The following is a 24,673-nucleotide window of genomic DNA, read 5'->3' on the forward strand; positions in this document are numbered from 1 at the left end:
GAGTCATACTGAATAAAGTTGAGACTAGAAGAGTTCCAATAACACAAACCTAAACCAGAACTCCAAAAAGGTACATTAAAATCCATGAAGCAGATTTGAGCAATGGCACTCTAGAACCCATGTGTAATACCAGTGGAAAAAGGGGAATGGAAGTAATGAGATGTAAAAATGTTACGTCTTAGATTTTCTTCTCTGCCGTGTACCAGGTTTTCACTCAGTAACTAATAATGATAACAAACTAGGTACTATTTCTAAAGCTTGGGAACAAAATTCAAATACTTTGCATTTCCAATGTTAAGTCTAATTAATAAAAATGGTTAACAAGGATGTTAATAATGCTTCCTATTGCTAAGTTTTAGGCTACCTTTCCTCCTCTTAAATCCTCTGGAACAAGGGCCCAAACTTTGGATTTTTTTTACCAGTGGAAGTAACACTAATGCTAGAAGCCTAAGTAATCTGGGCCATGTTCATTAAGAAAGTGTTGTTATGCTATCTCTTTACTTACAGCTTTAGGCGCCACATATCCACCAGGTGCCATGCCTATCCCTGTGGAGAGTTCAAAAAGGTCATTCAGACCACTGCTGACCACAGCTGGAGTAGGTGAAGGAGCAAAGGTTGCAGGCACTGATGATGGGATAAAGGACTGGCCAACCTGCAAAAAACAAAAAGAGGGGATGGGGAGATCAGGAAGAACAGATTAATAGTCCTTTGACTATTCCTACATATTTTAGTAGCATTAATAAATCAGTAAGAAAACACAATAATTACAATATTCTTAGGAGTATAGGGTTGCTATAAGTCAGAATAAACTCAGTGACAACAGGTTTCGTTTGGTTAGGGGTTGAATTGGTAAACTCTTTTTGTCTTTTTAATCATCACAGTTGTTTTTTCATCACTAATAAATGGGCTTTACCCTTCACAAATGTATATACTCTTTAGTAGCTCTATCAAGAGAGATTACTTAGAGGATACAGGATTCAAGAGTTTGTCTGTTTGTTTCCAATTTTAGCTTCCATGATTCTGTGCAAAAGGCCTACAGGTACCCTAACAAATGGGAAGTTTGCTTCTACAGGAAGAGGGAGGAACATCCAACTTAGATAGCAATTCCATTTCCACTTGGGTCCAGCCACATCTTACTTCCCCAATTCAGGCATAAATATCTAACAGGAAGCTCTCCTGAAGGAGATGGATATTCACACCCCCTAAACTCACTCATTTATGAGGAGAACCTCATTCTGAGTCCATCTGACTCTCTTGATTTCTTTCTAGATGACACCATCTAGAAATAAGATCATTCTCCAGTCAAGATAGGAGCGTCTATTTCCTTTAGCTCTTTAATGCCAGGAAGACAAAGATCTCTGTAGACACCAGAATGATAATCCTCAAAGATGTCCCTAAACTAAATACGGCAAAGATTCCAAGTAACCCTATGTTACTTTCTACTATTCATATACTGCTAGAGAGGTTTTGGTGTGCAGTGCTAGATAGCAGCAGTGGCTGGTCTGAGAATGTGCACATAGGAAAGGCATCAAATAGGGGGCAGTGTTTCCCATGGTGAAAAAAACAGATGGCACTTACTGCCGGACTTCCTCCAATGCCCCCGCCAAGGTCACTGCCAAGCTGAAAGAGAGAAAGGAGAGAGAGGAGAGAGAGGTAGAGTTCATTTAGCTAAGTACTGGATGGCCATACAGAATCTGTAAATTGCTCTACCAGTTGCTGGAAATATATGCTATTCAACTTGTCTCCCAAAGCCTAAAGAAATTCTAGATTGAAAAGAAATATGTCTTGGGGGATCAAGTGGTGGTAGTGACAGTGTGGGAGTTCTGAGCAGAGCACTTGGAAATAAGATGGAGCTGGGACATCTTAGGGATGTTCCAGATCCAATCTTTCTACTGGACTATTTAGGCACAAACTCAAACAGGATGTAAAGGTTTGCATATTCCAAGAAGCTAGACCTAAGCAATAATGTATACTGAATATATTTTACTTTTCTTTAAAAGAAAATTTAAGGGAAGGAAAAAAAAAAAGAAAGAAAAACTAATGCGTGCTTTGATCTACCAAACCTGTTGCCCCACTGAGATGGTGGGAACCAAATCAGTACTAAGCTGCAACTTCAAGCTTCAAAAATTATAGGTGGTATAAAATTATTTTTAGAGGTTAAAATTTTCCTGAGAAAGAAAATAGCTAGGGCAGAAAGATATCCTACCTGGAGAAGAAGTGGACAGGAATGTAATGCTTCAAATCTTTCTCACCTTCACTACTACTCAGGTGAAATACTCTGATTTATTTCAAGTAGGTAAGTTAAAAGGATGCTAAGTACTGGTAGCATAGTGCCTAGGGCACTTGACTGCTTACCAAAAGGCTGGCAGTTCAAACCCACTAGCCTCTCCTTGGAAGGAAGGTTGGGCAATCTACTTCCGTAGTGATACTGCCTTGGAAACCCAAGGAGGGGTCGCTATGAGTCAGGTCCGACTTGACGGCACATAACAACAAGAAGTACTGGAGAATTAGACTAAATGATTTAGCTGGCTGAAAGGAAAATAATTCCACATGGTTTTACTCTTGCACTTTTTTTCTCAGAGCTCTGATCTAAGTCATGTTGAAGTCAGTCTTCTAGAACAAAAGCATTAAGGAAGAACAGAAACAGAAAATAGCTGACATGCAAGAAACGTAAAACATATACTTTATATACAACTAATTACCCTGTTTAAACATCAAAATAGACTCTTTTTTTAGGGGGAGGGGCTTATAGTTCCACATTCACTTCTTTCCTCATTGTCATACACTATACATTTCAAACTCCTCTTTCAATCACCAAACGCCTAATCCACTCTACAAAATACTATCTGTCATTATTGTCTGTCATTTATTGGTAGATTTGGGAAAGAGGATTTATTTGTCATCTCAATGAATGATAAACAGCATATAAAACAGGGATGACAGAAGTTAAAATAAAAAAATTTATATTGAAAAATAGTGAGACCTATGACAAAAATTTATTTCCACCATGGCAGAAAATGACATGAGCAAAGGCTTCCTAACTGGCATTAACAAAGACATTCTGCACTGAACTACAGAGCACACAAAATCACAAAGAGCCCACATTTCTAGAATCTGGTTCCTGAAGACTATGTGATGACTGAACATAGAATGGAAATCATGCTTAAACAAACAAAAAAGTCATCACAACCAAGAATTTGAATACCTAGACAAGTATGAAACCAAACAGAAAAGATACTACACAGGATAGGAAAGAAGGATGAAAGGAAATAGTAAACACAGAAACAAATGGGAAGAGTGCTCTTACATTGTGAGGACTGCAATGAATGTCATAAAGATTCAAACATTTATATAGTATTTACTGTATACAAAGCATTATGGGGAATGTAAAGATGTCAGGCAATGAGAAGAATATATATACAAATAAGACCCAGGTTTTACCAACTGGCTAGAGAAATAAAACATGAATGCAAAATCATACAGAATATACCAAAGCAAAAAAGGGAGGTTCTGAGGGAAAAGAGCCTCCTGGCTGAAGGATAATGAAGAAAAGTTTCCCAAGAAGCAGTGTTCAAGCCAAAAGAGTGGCAGAGAAAAAGCAAAATTGGGGGGAAGGGGATTTCTCAGATAATAAAAACAAAGGCAGTATGAAGTATGATCAGGAAGAACGAGTAGTCCAATTAGGCTGGAGCACATTATAGATATGTGCTTAAAAAAAAAAACAACCCTGTGGCAAAGAAGTTTGTAAAGGAAGGCTGATTATGGAAGATTTTTTATTTCAATTTTCCTACATAAAATCCTAGAGTTTCTTAAACTAAGATTCAAACTTTCTAAGAGCACTGATAACTACTTCAATCATGTTCCATTAACTATGGTTTTCAACCTTAGACACACAAATGAATCAATCACCTAAGTAAGGGAGGCTTTAGAAATGACTGTGTTTCATCCGTAGAGACTAATTATTCTGGGGTGTAGCCTGGGCACCAGGATTTTGAAAAGCTTCCCCAGGTGATTCTAATGTCCAGCCAACATTGAAAGCCATGTCCTAGAGGATAAGCTATTACATGGAGTCAAACAAGATTTACCTGTTTGGAGCTTACTCCTGAATAAAAAGGAAGACAGAAACTGAACACAAATAAAATCCCTTTGTAAGGAGAGGAAGGAAAGGTTAAACACAAATACCATGGAAGGAACACTGCAAAATATTTTATTTGTCCAAATGTTCTGATCGGGTTTTATAGTTTTCTTGATGGGTCCACCCCTTCTTTCCTCCCCACCACCCTTTCCCTTCTGGCCAAGTTTATAATCCAAGCTTGAAAGAGATGGAATTCTTTATGAACCTGGCTGGCACTCAATGGCAATATAGAAAAAAACACACTAGAAAAGGAAATAGCAGTTTTATCAGATATGCTAAATTCAATAAAAAACTTTGAAAAAAGGCACTCACTGGTGGTGTTTAGAACAAAGGAAACAACGTCCTTATCTTTTAGATTTCATTCCTTTTCACCAGTGAGTATTAGGTAAACATTATCTTAGCTAGAAAGGATCGGAAGGTACTTTCCCTGCTAGGCTGCCTGTCAATTTTATTCAAAGCCACGGAAGAAACTGCAAAGCAACCTTGATTCACTTTTATTTTCAGTGTATCAGATAAAACTCAGCTAGAATAACAAATTCTGATCTTACAGAGACAGGATCCAAAGGGTATCAGAGACACAAGAGACATGTAGCCTGGAAGATGAAGGTTCACCTAATGATGCTATGTCCAGAGAGTGAAGGGAAAGAATAATTTCAACATACCTGTTCCAACTAGCAACACTAGTTTACTCAGACGTTTATTTAGCATCCTTTCCTCTTGACTAAGAAAGATTCTGGGGTGGAGGTAGGGTGGGGTGGGGTAGTGGATAAATATTCCTCTGTGGAAAAATGACAAGGTGGTGATAGTACAATGATGGGTAAGAGTGGCTAAGAGAGATGTCAGCAAAGATAGGAGCCAATTACCCAGTGAGTGTTCTCTTCCATTTACAGTGACAAGCAAGATGAAGCAGGTATTATCAAGAGAGAAAGCAAGCTAAAAAGCTTAATTAACAAATACACAGGAAAGCTGTGACATACCAGCCTGAAGTAGTCATTAACCATTTCAGTTCAGTTATTGTCATTATTTGAGTTAGACAAGATTCATCTGTTTGGAAATACTCCAAGCCCGTATATATCAGGTAGGGCACAAAATCATTCAAACTAAGATTTGTAAAATTTCAGAGTGATAGCTGTTATCCAGTGAGCTGGTGAGACCCAAGAGTACAAAGGTAGGTGATAGGGCATGGTTTTAGTCCCTGTGTGAGGTGTCTACATGCTGGGCTTTTTTTTTTTTTTTTTTGGTAATTATCTCATTGCTCCCAGGATTGCCTTATTGAGGCTGCCATTTTCTCCATGAAGGAAATAAGGCCAACCAAATCAGGATACAGGAAGAGAAGGAAAGAGAAGTGCCAATTTCAGGAAAAATTATTTCAAATGCTGACAATTGAGATGAGTTTTCCTGAAGGTCTGTAGTTGATAAAACTAAAGGAACTGTCCCTTCCCATACTTTAGTCCAAATTTTCTTCTACTGGTATAAGTTTCCTGAGTCTCTAACCTAAATCATAATAGTTGTAGTCATTAAATGGAGAATAATACTAACATCTGGCTATTGCCTAAGAGTGTTCACTTTACCATTCCTGAAGGAGTGTTGACTGGGACTCAATTCATGTTGAACTACACAATAATGTGTCATTGCACTGTTAATTCAGTAACTGGGTGGAAAGCAGTGATTTCTTGTTCACTTACAACTTACGGGCTCTAAAGGGATTTCACCATGGTTACAGGAGCCAGGAGTGTGACAAAGTGAACCTGCAAATGGCCTTAGTTCAGCTATGTTGTTGTTGTTGTTATGTGCCGTCGAGTCGGCCCCGACTCATAGTTCAGCTATAGATACCAAAAACACCCTCATCCCATAGCAATAAGCTACAATAGCAGAAATACAATGAAAGAGCTCAAGACTGAAGTTCCACCAAGTGTGTCTGACTTCAAGAAAAGCAAAGCCTTTTATAAAGGATTAATATCAACTGAGATGAGCAGCAAGTAGGCAATAAATAAATAGATAGATTAAAAACTCACAAATTAAAACAATGACCAATCTAGATTAGTTCCTTTAAGGTACATATGGCCAATCCAAAGCACACTCAACTACATCTAAAATTGAGGAGCTGTCTGGGTAACTGAAGACAATCTCTTAATTACAGGCTTAGATCTTATCTTAAACTCAGACATTTTCTTGGCTCCCGTCCAGAGTTTTATTTGATGCTTTCCAGAACTCACTCAATTGAAGGGAGTCTAAAGAATGCTCCAGTTCATACAGCTTACCAATAGCTCAGGTATTCAGGAGTCAAAACAGAATAATGTAAATAGTAAACAAAAATTTTATCACAAACAGTAACATTTACACCAAAATCCTACTAGTGTCAAAAATATTAATCTGTGTTTTTCCTATTAGGGCTTAGATTTTAGAAGGCACACTTTATTTCCTAAGTGAAAAGTATGTTTTTTTTAGCTACTAGGTTGAATTTGATTTTCAAAAAACTATTTAGAAAAGTGTTATAAAATGTAACTAATAAAACCATTAAAAAGAATTTGCAGTCATGCAAAACTATTCAAACAAACTGATGGCTAAGAACAGACTTGATGTGGAATAGCATAAATGAACTGAGGTCACATGGAACCATCAGGATGGGACTCTTTAACTTGAGGGGGAAAACAGGGGACTGTAACAGATTACTTCCTGATCTGGGACAGAGAATAGACTGTTCTAATTCTTAGAATGGTAACTAGATCTCTTAGGTCAGACAGAATTCAATGTTGAATACAGTAAAAATCCAGAGAAACTCTATATATATCCTGCTTATTTTCATTCATAGCCTTTACTAACCAAGTATGTACTTATCATCTGGTCCCCTCACTAGACTGTAAACTAGCAAGGATTATTTTGTTCACAACTACATTTCCAGTACATAAAATAGAGTCTGGCATACAGTAAACATCCAAATAAACACCATTTATTTACTGAATGAATGAATATTCTAGTAAGCATATAAATAGAGCTACTGGAAATACTGTATCTTGAGGAGACTATTTTGACTATTTTGAATTGAGTCATTTATTGAAGAAAATCACAAAAGAGAAAGTTGACAAAATTATTTACTACACCACATCCACATCAATAGTGCCAACACATATGAAGAGAACTAATTGGGGGGAAAATAAATCTCTTCAGGCCAAAGTCTTTTCTAGAAAGGAAATGTATCTGAGTGGTTATGATAGCAAGTTTTCAGCAGAAGAATGCCCTGAGCATCATTTATTGCCTTGAAAGTATTGCATTATCACACTTTATCACCAAATACACTGAAAGATAAGATTTTGAGGTTCTTCTTAAAAGAGGATTAAAACAAACAATCTTGTTCCTTTTATTCCAAGAGAGGTGTTTATCAAGCACTTTCACGTGTGCCCTGTATTCTGCTGTGCATTCCAGAAAGCGTGGGCCCCAGTTTAAGAAGGACCAAAGTTAGGGAAAACTGTACTCTATTCTAAACAAACTGGAGGAATCATAAGACAGTGGGAAGAATATAAACTCTGGATTCTTCTAAGAAGCCCTGGGTCTAAAACCCAATCTGTGACTTACTAGCTATGCAACCTTCAGTTTTCTACAAAATAGAGCTCAACACTAATTACTTTGCAGGGCTCTTTTGAGGAAGAGAAATTACAAAAATTCTAGCACAAGTACTGGCACATAAATAGGCACTCAATAATTGGTAATTCTGTCCTAACTGCCTGAGGCCACACATTACTAAACCCTTGCATTGATTAAAAAAAAAAGAAGAAAAGAAAAGATGCAGTGGTTATAGAAGATGTAGTACACTGAAGAATTTACTGAGAAAAAACTGGGGAACAACTTAGAAAGTTCTCTCCACAGCACCACTTACTCTAAAAATTAAGCTCTTAAATCACTGCAAAGCTTCTCCAAACAAAGAAAAATGAAGATGCAAAATTAACATGTACAATGGGTTTCCTGTGAGCATAAAAAAATCATTACTGTGCTCGCTTCAGCAGCACATATACTAAAATTGGAACGATACAGAGAAGATTAGCATGGCCTCTGCGCAAGGATGACATGCAAATTCGTGAAGCGTTCCATATTTAAAAAAAAAAAAATTATTACTTAAAATAGTTCATGACTTAAAGCATCTGAAAGGCATAAGCCTATAAGAAACAGTATCAGAGGTTTTGTAAAACATACACTGGAGTCAGGAAAAGGCTGTTTCTCCTCTATTACGCTACACTCTAGCTGGGCAGATAGAGCACATTTCTCTAGCATGAAACCCTTCCTCAGCACAAAAAAAGGGCACACTAGGTAATGTGTCCTTTCCATTTTTGATGCACAATAGCAGCATTTATCTAAATAGAATAATGCACAGCACGCTGGATGAATAAAAGGCTGTAATTTAGCCATGGCCTCTGCTGACAGCCAGAAAGTAAAGGCAACAAACATTTGAGGTTCGATTGTTACTTTACTCATCTTTACAGATGTCAGAGTCATTAGCAGACAGCATTATCTTTACAGCATGCATGTAAGAGTTATGCACATGGCATTAGGTCACTTCTCACACTACACCAAACCAGAAGGACCTGTACTGGGAGAAAAGTTGCACTACCTACAGGGAACAGTTTATTAGAGTAAGCATCAGAGGCATCAAAAACACATATATGACTAGTAAAACAATTAAACAAATCCAAATCATTACTTTTGTAAATCTAAACCTAAATAGTGCACTATCATATTCTATAGGTAGCACAGATCAGCCTTGTAAGTTACATTACTTGAATTTACCATACATGAAGGCAACAAGTCACTGCTTATATTAACAAAAAGAGGAAACTACTTGTAAAATACAAGCAAAGGAGCATATGCTGAAGGGTGAGTGAAAAATAAAGATAGGGATCTTCCAATAAAGAGAGTAAAAAGAATACGTACAAAATTCATTTTGATTCAAGTCCTATGAGAGGCATTCTATTTTTAAAATCCGGAGCTCTGCCTAAATGTTTTAAAAGATTGTTGATTTCTAAAAAAGGGACATATAAGGATCCCTGGGATGGATGGGCATGTGAGAATCTGTATTTGCTTTATATCACAGCAATATCCCTAGCTCACCTTCATTTGCTTTAAGAATCACTATTATTGATGGAAGAAGGTTAGAGCCTTCAGGTATTGTGATAACAAATAAATAACTATAATAGTAATGACAAATAAATAACTATTTCCCTGAATAAGGAGCTCTGGTAGTGCTAAAGGCACTTGACTGCTAACCAGAAGTACCACTTTAAACCCAAAACCAAACCAAAACCAGCCACTCCTCGGAAGGAAGATGGGGCAATCTACTTACGTAGTGAACCTGCCTCGGAAACCCAAGGAGGGGTCGCTATGAGTCGTGTCCAACTCGACAGCACATAACAACAACAACAGTTCCCTGAATATGACAGTCTAGAAAAAGCCATTAATTCACTACATCTCAAAAATTTCACAAATGGGATAATTAAAGAAGATGAAGTAGAACAAGATTTAATGGGAGGATCACCAGGGAAGAAAGGGAAGAATCAAGCTATCTCCTAATTGATACTAAGTTTTCAAACAGAGGAATGGAAAATAGGTAAGCAATCTGAAATACAAAATGTCTCCAATTTGCAGTCTCCACTTACGGAAAAGTAAGGGTAAAAAGAGAATGTGGGACAGAGCAACTAAATCTAAATTGATCAAATTAAACTTGCAGCCAATTTCCAATAAATTAGATCACCTAACAAAAATCAGAATGAAAAAATACCCTGGGAGGGAAGATCAAAAGTCAAGTCAGAGAAGCCAATGCCAAAAAGATTCGCCAGAAGGATGTTAGGCTAAAATGAAAGCCTATAATTCTTCTGTGGAGTCACTGTCCCGGCTTAGAGGTCAATTCCTAACATATCTATTTAGTTCCATCTGGAATTGTATTAGACTCAGTGTTTTCAACACTGGCTGCAAAAATTAAAATAACCCGGGTAACATTTTAAAAAGATCAATGTCTAGGCCCGGCCTCCCAGATATTCTGTTTAACTGTTCTAGGGTTGGGCCCCAGCATTGACAATATTTTTTAATATGGTACTAATGTTGTACTAGGAGCCCTGATGGCACAGTCATTAAGCACTCAGGTGCTAATCAAAAGGTTGGCAGTTTGAACCTACCAGTCACTCTAAAGGAGAGAGATATAGCAGTCTGCTTCCATAAAGATTTATAGCTTTGGAAACCCTATGGGGCAGTTCTACTCTATCCTTTAGGGTCACTATGAGTCAGAATTGACTCAAGTGCAACAGGGTTTGGTTTTGGATTTAAAGTGGTACTCATCATGCAGCCTAAATTAAAGGGTCAGTGGCTACTTGGTTAGCAGCACACCACTGACCTCTATGGGTGAGGCTGTTGGAAACCCAACATAAAAGCAGCACTTCTGTCTGGAGGCCCTTCTGCAATGATTACTGGAGTTAACCTAATTCTGCCTGCCAGACAACCACAGAATCCTAATCCTGAACATTTTTTTTTTGCTGTTGATGAGCTAGCTTTTTATTCTGCAACTGTTTTTAATGTCTTCCAAAATGAAAGAATGACACTTACTCTTTTATTTGAAATTGTGTATTACATGATCAGTAATTACAGTAATTACAAATACAAAGACTTTTCATCTTTAAAAGGATAGCCATTTTGTTTCAGTACTTGTTTCTTCACATCTTCAGAGGTGCTTTCTTTGTATCTACTGGCTGCATGTGCTAAGAAAGTAATGCACTTTCATATTCCCATGGACTGTTTTCTGTATATTATTTCCATCTATTTATCCATAGCAGGAAGAACAACATTTCCTTGATAGTATTTGGCTTTTTATTTTGCATTAAGTAATGGACAAGCCCTACATTGTTATAAGGAGTTCTGGTGGCATACTCCCTAAGGCATTTGACTGCCAACCAGATGGGCAACCTGGGGTCGCCAAGTTGTTGTTGTTGTTATGTGCCGTCAAGTCAGACCCGACTCATAGCAACCCCTCCTTGGGTTTCCAAGGCAGTATCACTACGGAAGTAGATTGCCCCATCTTCCTTCCGAGGAGTGGCTGGTGGGTTTGAACCGCCAGCCTTCTGGTTAGCAGTCAAATGCCTCAGGCACTACGCTACCAGAGCTCCTACGGGGTCGTCATGAGTCGGAATCAACTCTATGGCAGTGAGTTTGGTTTTTTGGTTTGGGTAATAAGTAAGGAAATCTCATGTTACATCTAAACATTAGTCAGAATGTATCAGTCTGAGCATGTTTTAAAGAGAGGTCTGGGTCAAATTCTACCACTCCTAGCAACATTATTCTTCATGGAAAGTAGAAGATCTTTTTTTCTTTTTTAGAAAAAAAGAAAAGAAAAAATAATTTTGTGGTAGTTAAGTTTGTGTATCAACTTGGCTGGACCTGGCTGAGTGGCTGGGCAGCTGGATGCAGTATTCCCCATGATGAGACTGGTAATCAACTCCATGGTGGAATCTAGTGTGAGAAGCTGAGTAGCTGCCTTAAGGATGTGGTTTGCTTCCTGTATATAAGGAGAAGCCTTGGGGAACAGTCTCTAACTTATGGCACACTTGAACCCTGCATGTAGCTATGTCATTGCTCAGCAGCCTTCCATGCTCTGTCGACTTTGGGACTTTCAATAGACTTGAATTAATGGCCTGCTGTGTGGTTTGGTAATATCGGGACTGTGCCCTTTTACTTGTAAACCTTGGGCTTGTCAGCCTCAGCAGCCAGCAGCTGACTGAAGAAAAGCCTCCAGCTTCAGTGGGCCAGGAACAGGAGGCAGAGCTGAAGCCCAAAGTTGAGGGGCTTTCACCCAGCCCCTAAAGCCTGGCACTTGAACTCAGACTTAAAGCCTTCAAACTGTAAGAGAATAAGCTCCTGTTTCTTTAACCCATCCCATTTGTGGTATATTCTTGTCAGAGCGGTAGTAGATAACCAGAACAGATTTCAAGAGTTTCTTCTTGCCCTTCAATTCGGGGCTGACAGTAGTTCTCTTTCCAGGAGAGAATTTACTACTTAAAAAAAAAAAAAAAGAGGCATCTGGGTTTACCAGAAGCTAATAGTGCAAACATGAAAATGAAAAACAGTTCTGAGTGGTCACAGATACCCTATACCCTTACTATGCAAAGTGTAGTCCATAGGCCAGCAGCCTGTTAGAAATGCAGACTTCCACTACCTATCACATCAACTAAATCAGAATTTCTTGTATAAGATCTCTAGGAGACTCACATACACTTCTGTTTGAGAAGTACTGCTCTAAGGTAAGTAAGGCTTCATTAAAGAAATGTCACACAGATTAAAGTGACAACTGAAAATTTCCTCATTAAATAATTTGCACAAGAACAATAAAAGCATAGTACAAACAACAAAGTCCACTGCAGCCTTAAAAACAAATCTTCTACACAGTTAGATTTAGGTCATCCTCAAGATGTTCTGAACTTGGCTAAATCCATCAGCTGCTCTGCAGGAGGAGGACGAGACAATCTACTTCCGTAAAGATTTACAGCCTTGGAAACCCAATGAGGGTTGCTATGAGTGGGAATTGACTTGATGGCAGTGGGTGGATTGTGACGTTCTGTTAAAAAGAATCTTGACACTGAGTAAATACAAATTTAACCATATACAAAGCCAAAGCAAAAACAAAGGGGGTTTACTCATTCTCATTTTTATTTCTGAGATATACTTATATCTCAGAATGTGGTGAAGAAAACTGCCCGTAAATAGTTCTGGGGCTATAAGACCAAGGATACCAACTTAAATTGCAAAGTCAGGAAAAGCTAAAATTTCAAAGTTTACAGAGCAACATCACTAGGCCTACAAAACAAAAGGAAAAGAAGTCCATGTGCCACTTTGGCTACTAAAATTCACACAAGTTTTAACAGCAAGTTTTCTATTTGAAGTAATACTTGAGGAATCTCTAATAGATGATTAGATAGCCATATAAAATATAAGGACAAAACTCAATAGATTTTGGGGTCAGCAAGAACTAATTTAAAAATCAAATGGGAATAACGTTTCTTTCTTTATATGCTATAGTGGGTCAAGAAACAAGAGTAGAATCTCTTTCTCTCCTCCATGTCTCTGGTTTATTTCTTTAGCATTTTTAGATTCAATGAGTCCACTTATATAAGCTGGAGTCCAGAGCTTAGTCTGGAAATAGTGATTTTCAATGAGTAAAATGCACAACCCAGAGAGATGTGATTTTAGTTCTATTTCCTCAGACTCTGCCAGGTAAGAAGTAAATACACCTGCACTAGCTGGCATGAAATCCGGACACCTCACTGCTCACAAAGTAGAAGAAATGATGTAGCAGAGAGGAAGGTGGTTTTGTTTATGTGATCGCTGAGAATATAAATTTTCTTATCCAGAGCATCTGCCTTCCAATTTCTGATGTTGGGAAATGAATCAATTTGTTAGGTATCTTTATAGTCACCAGGTTGACAAACATTTTCTTATCTAGCTGAACGTCTAATTCCACTATAATAAGTACATAGTTTTCAGGGAGCCATGTATTGATGAGACCGGTTACTTTTCTGACCTTCTCTCCACAAATCCAAGGTTATCCTTAAAAACTCTCATTTATCTTTCATAATAACAAAATCTACTTCCGTAAAGATTTACAGCCTTGGAAACCCAATGAGGGTTGCTATGAGTGGGAACTGACTTGATGGCAGTGGGTGGATTGTGACGTTCTATTAAAAATAATCTTGACACTGAGTAAATATAGATTTAACCATATACAAAGCCAAAGCAAAAACAAAGGGGGTTTACTCATTCTCATTAGTGGCATATATGCACAAATACTATGGTTCCCATTAGTGGCATATATTCACAAATACTACGGACTCTGGAGCCTTTTAGTATTAGAATCCTGGAAGCTAATTAAATTGGAAGTTAGACTGACAAGGGAGAAGTGGACCCCCCACCTAAAAAAAAAAGAACCAATCAAGCAGTTGTCCCAGTTGCAATAAAGGTACATTTTATATACAAATGGTTCAAATGGCTGCCTCAAAACCTTTTGGAATTACACAAGGCATAAGCCAATAAAACATCCAAAGCACAAAGACTTGAAAGCGTCAACAGAGAATGACCTCTATAAGGCAACTTTAATGCTGATCAGGTCAAAATGGGAATTTCTAGGAGCTATCCAGAGTTAAGAAGCAGGAGCAATTAATAAGCTCTGAAAAAGACACTAAATGTTAAAACTGTTGAACAACAAGTTACTTAAACACAGAAAGTTCTATTTAGAGGCAGGGCAACAAAATAATCCTGCAGCAAAATAATGCTTGTAGATATTTCCCATATCAATGATGAACATTATAATTAAATCTCTAAATAATACTGTCCTTTATCAAAGGGCACTCCTGCTCATCAAAAGTCCTAGTTCCAAAAAGCTGAATAAATAAAGTTCTCTAACATACGAAGAACTAAAATAACTGTAAGAAAGGGGGAACAAAGATGCTTACCAGACTATCAAGTCCTCCTCCCAAGAGATCCACTGCTCCCATCTGCATGGAGGATACCTGTGGCACATTGACTGGAGGACCAAGGTCAAGATTTAAAAGGTCCCCTAGAAGGTCACCTTGAGAGGGTATAACCTGAGGCTGTTCCAGGTTGGCTGCACTGGTGGTGCCAACAGGGCTATCACCTGCATCAGTGCTGCAGTCACACACACACAAAGAGGACAAAAGAGAAAAGTCAGTATTATCTAGGATATAATGAAATATATAACTATAAAACACAGGAGGAAAAAAAAGTCCCGATTTTATAATCATTTGTTGATATACAAAGTACAACTGACAAAATGAAAATAAACATATACTATTGTAGCCTAACTCACTGCTGTCAAGTTGAATCCAACTCATAGCGAGCCTTCCTTGGGTTTCCCAGGCCGTATCACTACGGAAGTAGATTTCCCAATCTTTCTTCCGAGGAGTGGCTGGTGGGCTTCAACTGCCACCCTTCTGGTTAGCAGTCAGATGCCTTAGGCACTACGCCACCAGAGCTCTTGGCAGTTAATTTTAATTGAGCATCTATTCTATGAGAGAAAAATGTAACGGGAAGTCTGAAGAAATATAAAATAAACAGGAAATACACTAACAAAAAGTCAGCATTCACTTAGGACCATAGTCTCGTGGGACAACTCAGTCAACTGACATAATCACACAGTTCATATTCTGTTTCCTAGTGAAGCTGAGACAATGGTTAAAATGCTCCACTTCCTTATATAGCCTGATCTGGGCTGATCTTCCAGCTGTGAGTTAGAGTATCCACTTTTGATAACCAGCCATCCAGCAGCCAACTCAAGCTGGTCTGTGTGACTTGGAGTTAACTTTAGCTCATTAGGAGACTTCTGCATATTAACTTCTCTACCTCTGGGTGGAGTGTGGCTGCCATTTTCTGATCATGTATGTATGTGTGATGTAATCAGCAGTAACTGTGCCTGTGTAACATGTTTAAGAATGTAATGATGTCTTTGTATGATTTCCTGTTTGTAAACCCTACAAAAACAGCTTCCCTCAACCCCATCCCTTAACAGTCTTGGAAGGCAATTAGCCCTGGATGTTCCTTTCTTTTGGCCAAAGAAATAAAAGTGGTTTTCGCCCACCTCGACTTAGCCTCCATTATCTGGCAGTAAAAGGAGTCCTGCCGAGCAACCAGGAGTTTTTGTGGTGACAAAGTGACTAGTGGCTGGTGTCTTAAAAGCTTGCAATTGGCCGTCTAAGATACAATTATTAGTCTCTACTCATCAGGAGAAAAAGAATGAGAAGGTAATAGAAATCTTAGAGAAAGAATAAGCCTACATAAGCCACGATCTCAGCTACCTTGACACCAGAACTAGATGGTTCCTGGCTACCACCACTGGCCGATTTGACTGGGATCACAACAGGTGATCCTGGTCAGAATGGGAGAAAAATGCAGAACAAAACAATTCTCAAAAAAGGTCAGATTAAAAAAAAAAAAAAAAAAAAGGTCAGATTAACTGGGCCACCTGAGACCAGAGGACTCTCTGAGACTATCACCCTGAGACACTCTTTAAACTGAACCAAAATGATCCCGAGATCACCTTTTAGCAGAAAAAGCTGGGTGTCACACAAAATAAAAGATATTATATTACCCATTAGATGGGTGTGCTAAAAATCTGGGAAAACCTGGGAATCCCAAAAAGATGGGATTCATAAAAATCTGTATGAGCCCAAAAGGTCAACATTTAATCCAGAGATTAGATGAGAAGATAAGGGGGGACAGGGAATCCAGAGTACTGGAAACGGAACAACCAGAACACAATTCAAGGCATGTCAATACAATGTGACAAATGTATCTAATGTCACTGATCAATTTTTTTGGAAATTGTCAAATGGAAATCTAACTTGCTGTGTAAATTTTCACAAAAAACACAGTATTACTAAAAAAAAAAAAAAAGAAGCATTCACAGAACAACTGAAAACTCATTCACACTGTATATTATCACACAAAAGGTATTATGGGAGTGTCTGCATACTGAAAAGATATACCAGAGAAACAAAACAAAACCAGGTGGGCTTGATTCTAAAAGCTCCAGAGAAGAATGGTGTTGTAACTAGATTTTGAGGAGAAAAAGGAGAGCTATTAGAACTACCAGGGCGAAACTTTCTAAAGAGGAAGGGACAGGTTTATGCAAAGGCATAAAAATTAACGATTTGACTTTTAAGGATGGAAAAAAAAAATCATATTGATCAGGGTGGTAGCTATATGAATAAAGACATATGTAAAAATTCATTAAGATAAGATTCACTCACTGCTGTTGAGTCGATTGCAATTCATAGTGACCCCTCTTTGGGTTTCCAAAGTGGTATCTCTACGAAAGTAGACTGCCCAACCTTCCTTCCGAGGAGTGGCTGGTGGGTTTGAATCGAAAGCCTTCTGGTTAGCAGTCAAGTGCCTTAGGCACTAAGCTACCAGAGCTCCCATCAAGGTAGACACTAAAGATTAATGCTAGATTACCATAAATTGTACATCAATAAAAAAGTTTAAATATATATATTTTTTCCTTGCAGCCCAGATGGCTTTACTAAATTCTTCTATACATCTAAGGAAAAAGTAACAACATCTTACATAAGCTCTAAAAGAGAACACAGAATGGCAATTGAGAAAATCTGGAGGTTTTCAGACTGCTTTATTAAATGATATTAAGGAATTTTTTTCCAATTTTGTTAGACTTAATATATCTTTTTTTTTTTTTTTTTTTTAAGGTCCTTATCTGTTAGAGAGGTATCAAGTAAAGTACTTACGGTAAAATGATATGATATCTGGGATTTGATTTAAAATACTCCAGACTCCTATGACAAATAAAACATAATTGGCAAAATTCTGATAATTGGTGGAGTATAGACACACGTGAGTTTGTTATACCATTCTATCTTCCAGGGTTTTTAAGATTTACATAATAAAAAGTAACAAGTGCGTGGCCAAAAATTCAACTAATAAATGACTGTTTTCCTAAAAACAAAACAAAACAAAACAAAAAAACCTAGGTCGGTTTCTGTAATACTTGAACATAGAGGAAAGCATAGAAAAATTAAGAAACAGACGAATAGTGATGCTGCTAATGATCACAGGAGTGTCTGGAAGGATGACAGGAAAAATAAGATGCTCAGTTCTCAATTTGTAAAGTTTTGAGTGAGAAAAAGAGAGAAGTCCAACAGACAGCTAACATTAGCCAGAGAAAGAGAAGGAGACTTAGGAAGAAATTCATATACACATCTCAGTTAAAATCACCAGCGCAACAAGGGAGAGGAGTGAGGTAGTGGTAAGGGGAGAGGATCTAGAAACAGAAGAATGAGATCAAGTGTTGGCTCCAATTACTAGTTACAGACTGGTGACAACTTCTCTGAAACAACATTTTCTATCAATAAAATGACAGCAATATCACCAAAACATCAGATGATGTTACAGTGAAGATCAAATGAGAACATGGTATAAATTGCAAAGCCCTGTAATGTATCAGTGGTAGCTATGGTTAGTAGATACGTTCCTTGAGGGAATTTATAGAAAAGGACAGAAATAGAAGATTCAGACTGAGTCCTGTGGTACAACAACGATTAATGATCAAGAGGGGAATGAACATGGAACTACAAAGATACAAGACACAAAAACAATCTTAGGCAAGAAAAATGACTTAGAAGGAAAAAGCATTAAGGATGCCAAGATGAGAAGTATCTAGATCGGGTGCCAAATATAAAGAAAGAAATTAAAAGGGGAAGTGATTTCATATACACCTGGCAAGAAATACATGAAATCTCCATAAAGGGTATTTTCCACCCATGAAATTCCATTATCTTCTGGCATGTAGCATTTAAGAAATGTGACAGAACACATGAATTTATTAATACCTCTAAGTAGAAGGCAAAATAGGTTAAAATGCACATATTTTCTTTCACTATAATGAAAGAGAAATATGAGAAAATAAAGTGAGACAGATAAAAAGATGTAAATGATCCTGTAGGTTCTAAAAGTTAAGAACCCAATAAATCATTAGCATGTATTCTTTCTAAATGGAATATATATAGAATATATAAGAAAATTAATATGGAAGCCTTTCCCATTATGAACTCAAGTATATATGAACAATATACTGTCATTTAAACATTGTTTTTAAAACATGAGATTTTCCTAAATTGTTGTTGCTGTTGTTGTTACGTGCCGTCAAGTCGGACCCGACTCATAGCGACCCCTCCTTGGGTTTCCGAGGCCATATCACTACAGAAGTAGACTGCCCAACCTTCCTTCCGAGGAGTGGCTGGTGGGTTTGAATCGACAGCCTTCTGGTTAGCAGTCAAGTGCCTTAGGCACTAAGCTACCAGAGCTCCTTTTTCTAAATTAGACAATTATTTTCTACCTCACTCCCATAGAGCAGTTGACTAGTATATGCACAGTAAACAATACTCAAGCAAAAAGGACTTTTCTCTTTTCCAACTGATTTAAAAAGATCTAGTGAGATCTTTTAAACCTCTAGAAGAGGCAGAATAAGATTTTAAAACACTGTTTTTAGTCACGTCAGAGGCACAGCACTTACTACCCTGATGCTGTAGAAGACAGGTAGGTAACGTCAGTACTATTAGGGCCACATTGTTCGCAGCAATGTATCATCCCCATTTATATCAAAGGGGATTTCTCTGCATTTGTGTTGCTTTAAAGACAAACATAAAAGACAAGCACAAAAGGACAAAAAGGAGATTATCTAAAAAGGAACCACATAAGGAATTGTGACGGTAACAACAAATTAAAGGCTATTAATCAGATAAAGATCTTATAAAATGAGTTATATTTCCTTTTTTAGAAGTTTAAATACTGGTTCTCTTTCCTTGAGTTCTAGGGATAGATAGTTTTATTTCTTGCTTTATTTCATTTTCCCCCTTCCATTTGAGGGCCAAAAGAAGAGAAAGCTAGATTAAGTGGCACATAAATATGACTGCAGAGACAGACTACAACAGAAAATCCATCTGTAACAAAACTTGAAGCACAGACCAGGAGGAGTTATTTGTTGTTGTTATGTGCCATCGAGTTGGACCCAACTCATAGCGACCCCTCCTTGGGTTTCCAAGGCAGTATCACTACGGAAGGAGATTGCCCAACTTTCCTTCCAAGGAATGGCTGGTGGGTTTGAACTGCCAGCCTTCTGGTTAGCAGTCAAGTGCCTTAGGCACTACGCTACCAGAGCTCCTGGAGGTGTATTCAGTAGTATTAAATCTGCTTGCCTACACAGAGGAACGTTCTACATTATTACAAGGCCTTATCCTTATGAAGCCAGACATTGTCTCCTCTGCGTTAAAAATCGTAACACTTGCCCTAAAACCAGATTCAACAAAATTAAAGGCTAATGAAAGATTTACTATCATTTTCTTGGTGTTGCCCTTTCCTTTTTATCTTCCTAGAGTATGCTGATCTTCCAGAGTATGTTTTATATAAAGTCCAAAATGCTGACTACACTAATTTGTAAAGCAATAAATCCTATGCGCTGGTCACTCTTAAACCACTTAAACAGCAATTTAAATTAGATAATGGGACAAGACACCCATTAATGGAGGCCTAATTACTTTAGCCTCTCTGGGATCAATTTCTACTTAGATTTAAGGATTATTATGATCAATGAAGGAAGGAGATTATACAAAGATTCAAGATATTCATTAAAGGAGTTTATTAGAGTACTGTTCCTCCCTAATTAAAATTTTACGATAGCTATAAAGCAAGAGTTTCATGTTACCTGAGAGTCTGTTTGTAACAGAATTTCCTTTCTAATATGATCATTTTAATCTGGAAAAAAGGTATAGGCAACTGAAGAACTATGTCTACATGGAATCTAAGTTGGTTTGACAAAATATTCCTGCAAATATTATTTCATTATCAACGTTATTAAATTATGAATATCTGCTAACTTTACATAAGCTTCAACCAAAGTTACAGGATAAAGATAAATAAATCTACATATATAGGCTCTTTTTCTGAGTTTTCAACTCCAGGAATATTTCTAACTTCATGTTACTGGAAACTTAACCAACTTTCACACTTTATCGATTCAGAAAGTGGTCTCCACAAGAATTTTCTAAAGCCATAATCTTATCTCCTCTCATACTGACACACAGATGGGCCTTCCACCCATTGGATGTGTGGGCAGTGGTTTCAGAGGGAGGCCTCAAGGCAGTATATTAGTACTTTGCAGAATGCACAGCAAGTTCTTCTTCAGGCTATAAAAGCATAAGGAAGACCAACTCTGTCTAAACAAGGAATCACTTACTCAAACTTAGTTCTGCTGCTCACCTTCCATGATGAATTGGCAAGTGTTTGCGATGAATTCCATGACTTCCTTCTACAAAAGCATTGGGAGGCTTATGGTACACAGAGGCCAAAGAACCAATGTGGCAGATTAGTTCGTCCAGCAGAGTTGGCTCAATAAGGTCTGTTTCCTCAGATATCAGTGGCTTCTCAGATAAGACTACTTCTTTGGCTGTGACAGGGTCCGTTGAGAGAAGGCGCCAGTAAATATAGCCCCGGTCTCGAAGATCAGGGTTATCAGAATCCTAACGAAAAGACAAAGGCAAGAAGGTTTAGAATGAATTGTTCTCCATATAGAAACCCAAACTGCTGGATTTCTTGTTAAGCCAATGCTGTAGTGACTTACGCAGAGCTGGCCATTCAGAAGATAGTTCAATACTACCCTCGTACAAAGCAAAGAAGAGTGAAGAAAATCAAAGATGCATGTGAACAATTAGTCCAAAGGACTAATGGACTACGTGAAACTCAGCTTCCACAACCCTGGGGCAGCAGAACTAGATGGTGCCCAGCTACTGCTACTTAGGATCCTGAAAGGGATCACAATAGAAGGTCCTGAATAGAGTGGGCAAAAAATGTGGGAAAAAATTCAAAATCATAAAGAAGACCGGGCTTACTGGTCTGATAGAAACTAGTGGAACCCCTAAACTATGGCCCTTAGTCACACTTTAAGCCTGGAACTGAACTCATCCCACTGGCTCAACTTTCAGACAAAAAACAGGCCCATAAGGTAAACAACAACACCAGAGAGGCACATACCCCTTAGAACAATCAACCAAAGGATATCAAAAGGACAGCATTTGCCCAGGGATAACACTCAGAAGGCAGGAACCCAACCAGGAATTGGGAACAATGTTGTTACCTTATGAGGATTGCAATCAATGTCATGAAACAAAATATATACGAACTGTTGAAGAGAAAACTAATTTGCACTATAAACTTACACCCAAATCACAATAAAATTTTGTTTAAAAAAAGCTCAATATAATTTTGATAGAGTCATAATTCTGTAATCTGATGTATTAAGGAATATAAATCACATAAAGTAGTCCTAAGATTCCAATTCAATGAGAAGTTGGAAAAGGGAAAATAAATAGAGTTAGTCTGGTTAAAGTTAACTGCTTGAGAAATGACATTTTTAACTGCTGATAAATATTAGCTAAGTTATTCATATCGTATTTTACCTCTACCTTCTTTCGTCATTCAAATATTTATTAAGTATCTCCTATGGGAGCACTGGTGGCAAGTGCCTATGGCATTTGACTGCTAACCAGAAGGTTGGTAGTTCAAACCCACCAGCCACTCCCCAGAAGGAAGACTGGGCAATTCAATTCCATAAAGATTTACTGCCTCGGAAACCCAAAGCGGGTCACTATGAGTCAGAACTGACTTAATGGCAGCGAGTTTGGTTGGTATTTTTATGGGAGATACTGGTTAAGCCCTGGAAATAGGTAACAACACATACTGCCTGACATTATGGAGCTCATGGAATATTAATTATTACAACATAATATGAGTTTGTTGTTGCTAGGGGTTGTCAAGTTGATTTTCATTCATAGTGACCTATGTGACAGAACAGAACCGCCCCATCCTCAGTGATGTTGCCTTGGAAACCCAAGGAGGGGTCGCTATGAATCAAGTCCGACTCGAGGGCACATAACAACAACGAAGTCTTTAAAGAAGGAGATTGCCAAGTCTTTCTTCCATGGAGCTGCTGGGTGGGTTCAAACTGCTAATCTTTCAGTTAGGAGCTGAATGCTTAACTGTTTGCACTACAGTTCTTTGTATGAGGAGTACTATTATAATATAATCAGAAATTGTTAAAGAAAGAACTTAATTAGTGCTTCCAAAAGGGGCGACGTTTGAGCTTAGTGGTCTTTTTTATTGTGGTGATTTTAAAACAATTTAATCATATTCATGGTTAAAAACAATTATCACTACTGCCACAATTTCGAAGTGTATAATATAAAAATAAATCTCCTAAAAAAAAAAACAAATAAATCTCCTATCATCCAATTCTTGTCCATTTCAGTCCTCCATCTCCATCCCAAAAGAAACCATTGTTAACAGTGTAGCATCTAGACAGTTCCCACGTGCACATATAATTTATTTTATATGACACCAGTTTTATATTACTGTTCTGTAAGCTGCTTTCCACACTGGCACCTACACCTATAGTTTGCTTCTGTATTTCCTCCACTTCACCATTATTTACTAGTCCTCTATTGGATATTTAGTTTGTTGTCTCTTTCTTTGTGCCCTATCCCCTTTTATTTATGATTATTATATAATGACAATAAACATCCTCATATTTATCTCTTTGAAATACATCTATATGGCAGCATTTTTTATGCCTGAGTTGTTCCAGGGCATCATGTTGTAAAAGGCAACACAGTTCCTGCTTCAATTTCGTATTTAAAAAATACACACACACACTCTCTCTCTCTCTCATGGGTATTTTCTTTAAATAGGCCAATCTGAGGGCTTCCAAGTGAGTTTCTAAACAAGAAAATAAATTGGTTCATGACTCAGCCACTTAAAGCATTTATTATTCAGATCAATACCAGTCAGTCACCCTGATGGTTCTCACCACAGGGTTTAAATGTTTGTTTGTTTGTTTTTCCATCCTTAGTCATATATAGTTTAATTTGCACTCAAAATGGAATACTGGTCACAGACCAAATGCACAAAGAACAGTGCAATATATCAAGCTAATAGAGGACAAAAATGGTGATTTTTATCTCAAGATAATCAATCACATTTACAGATTTCATTATCCTAATTGAAATGCATACAAACACACACACATACACACATATACATCATGTAAAAAATGTTTCTAGTATTTGAAATGCCAGGGTTAAAAAAAAGAAAGTAATAATACTATCTGATTTTGTTTTGTTTTTCTGGGGGGAAGTAATTTGTTCTTAAGTGTTTATACATAGTCTGAAACATTCTCACTTAGCTTTTTATTTGGAAACAAAGCTTGAGCATTATGAAAAAAATAAACAATTCGATTTTTCAAAAATGCAAACTACAGGTTTTTCAATTACAAGGTCAGGAAAGCAATCCTCTGCCCTTTTCTTTTCTCTGATACACAAATTCAAAGTTAAATTTTAATCTACATATTTATTACCTAAGTCACATGCCATTTGGAATTTGCAGACAAATTATGTTTTATTACAAAATTAAAATAAACACTGAACATCACTTATTAGCTGGAAAAAGTTTGTCTTTATAGATTACCAATATTGTTAAATGAAATTTATAATAATACACTGTTTAATAATATACTAATCGAAAGAAAATAGTTTATACTTGAAATTATTTCTCTTGTACTTCATGCAAATATTAAACCAAATAACTCCCCCACCCAAAATTCCTATGGGTACTTACAAAATCATATGCTTCTATGAAAGAAATTTATGAGCCCTTCTGCCCCCACATTCAAAACACTGAAATAGGGTAAATTGCTGGAGACAGAATTACTGCATCAAAAGATTTTAAATCTTAATAAAACACTGACTTAAAAAATACAGTCCTATGAGAAATTAATGCAAAATCTTCAGAACTGAAGTCAAGAGTAGGCAAGAGTAGGCCTGGTGAAACCACTGAGACTATGGCCCCTAGCTGCCCTTCAGGTCTGGAATTGAACCCACACCTGTGGCTTCCAGCCAAACAAAGTACAGGCAAGTGAGTTAAACATTTACCTCAAGT

General features: G+C 37.5%; 1 protein-coding gene and 1 non-coding gene across 2 annotated transcripts in view; one reads left to right on the forward strand and one right to left on the reverse strand.

Moving 5' to 3' along the window:
• AP2B1 (adaptor related protein complex 2 subunit beta 1) overlaps nucleotides 1–24,673 on the reverse strand; it is a 171,184-nt gene that overhangs the window by 71,465 nt on the left and 75,046 nt on the right. The window contains exons 12-15 of the mRNA XM_007947936.1: nucleotides 20,945–21,204; nucleotides 14,614–14,806; nucleotides 1,579–1,620; nucleotides 506–652 (exon numbers count right to left, since the gene is read on the reverse strand). Of these exons, the coding sequence (XP_007946127.1) occupies nucleotides 506–652; nucleotides 1,579–1,620; nucleotides 14,614–14,806; nucleotides 20,945–21,204 (642 nt within the window). The remainder of the gene's footprint in view (nucleotides 1–505; nucleotides 653–1,578; nucleotides 1,621–14,613; nucleotides 14,807–20,944; nucleotides 21,205–24,673) is intronic.
• Nucleotides 8,121–8,227, forward strand: LOC122150676. The gene has a single exon (XR_006163793.1). It is a non-coding gene; the product is annotated as a U6 spliceosomal RNA (small nuclear RNA).

The sequence above is a fragment of the Orycteropus afer genome, unplaced genomic scaffold (genome assembly GCF_000298275.1).
Source record: "Orycteropus afer afer isolate SDZICR_OR568_19922 unplaced genomic scaffold, OryAfe1.0 scaffold00196, whole genome shotgun sequence".
In the NCBI taxonomy this organism is placed as follows: Eukaryota; Metazoa; Chordata; class Mammalia; order Tubulidentata; family Orycteropodidae; genus Orycteropus; species Orycteropus afer.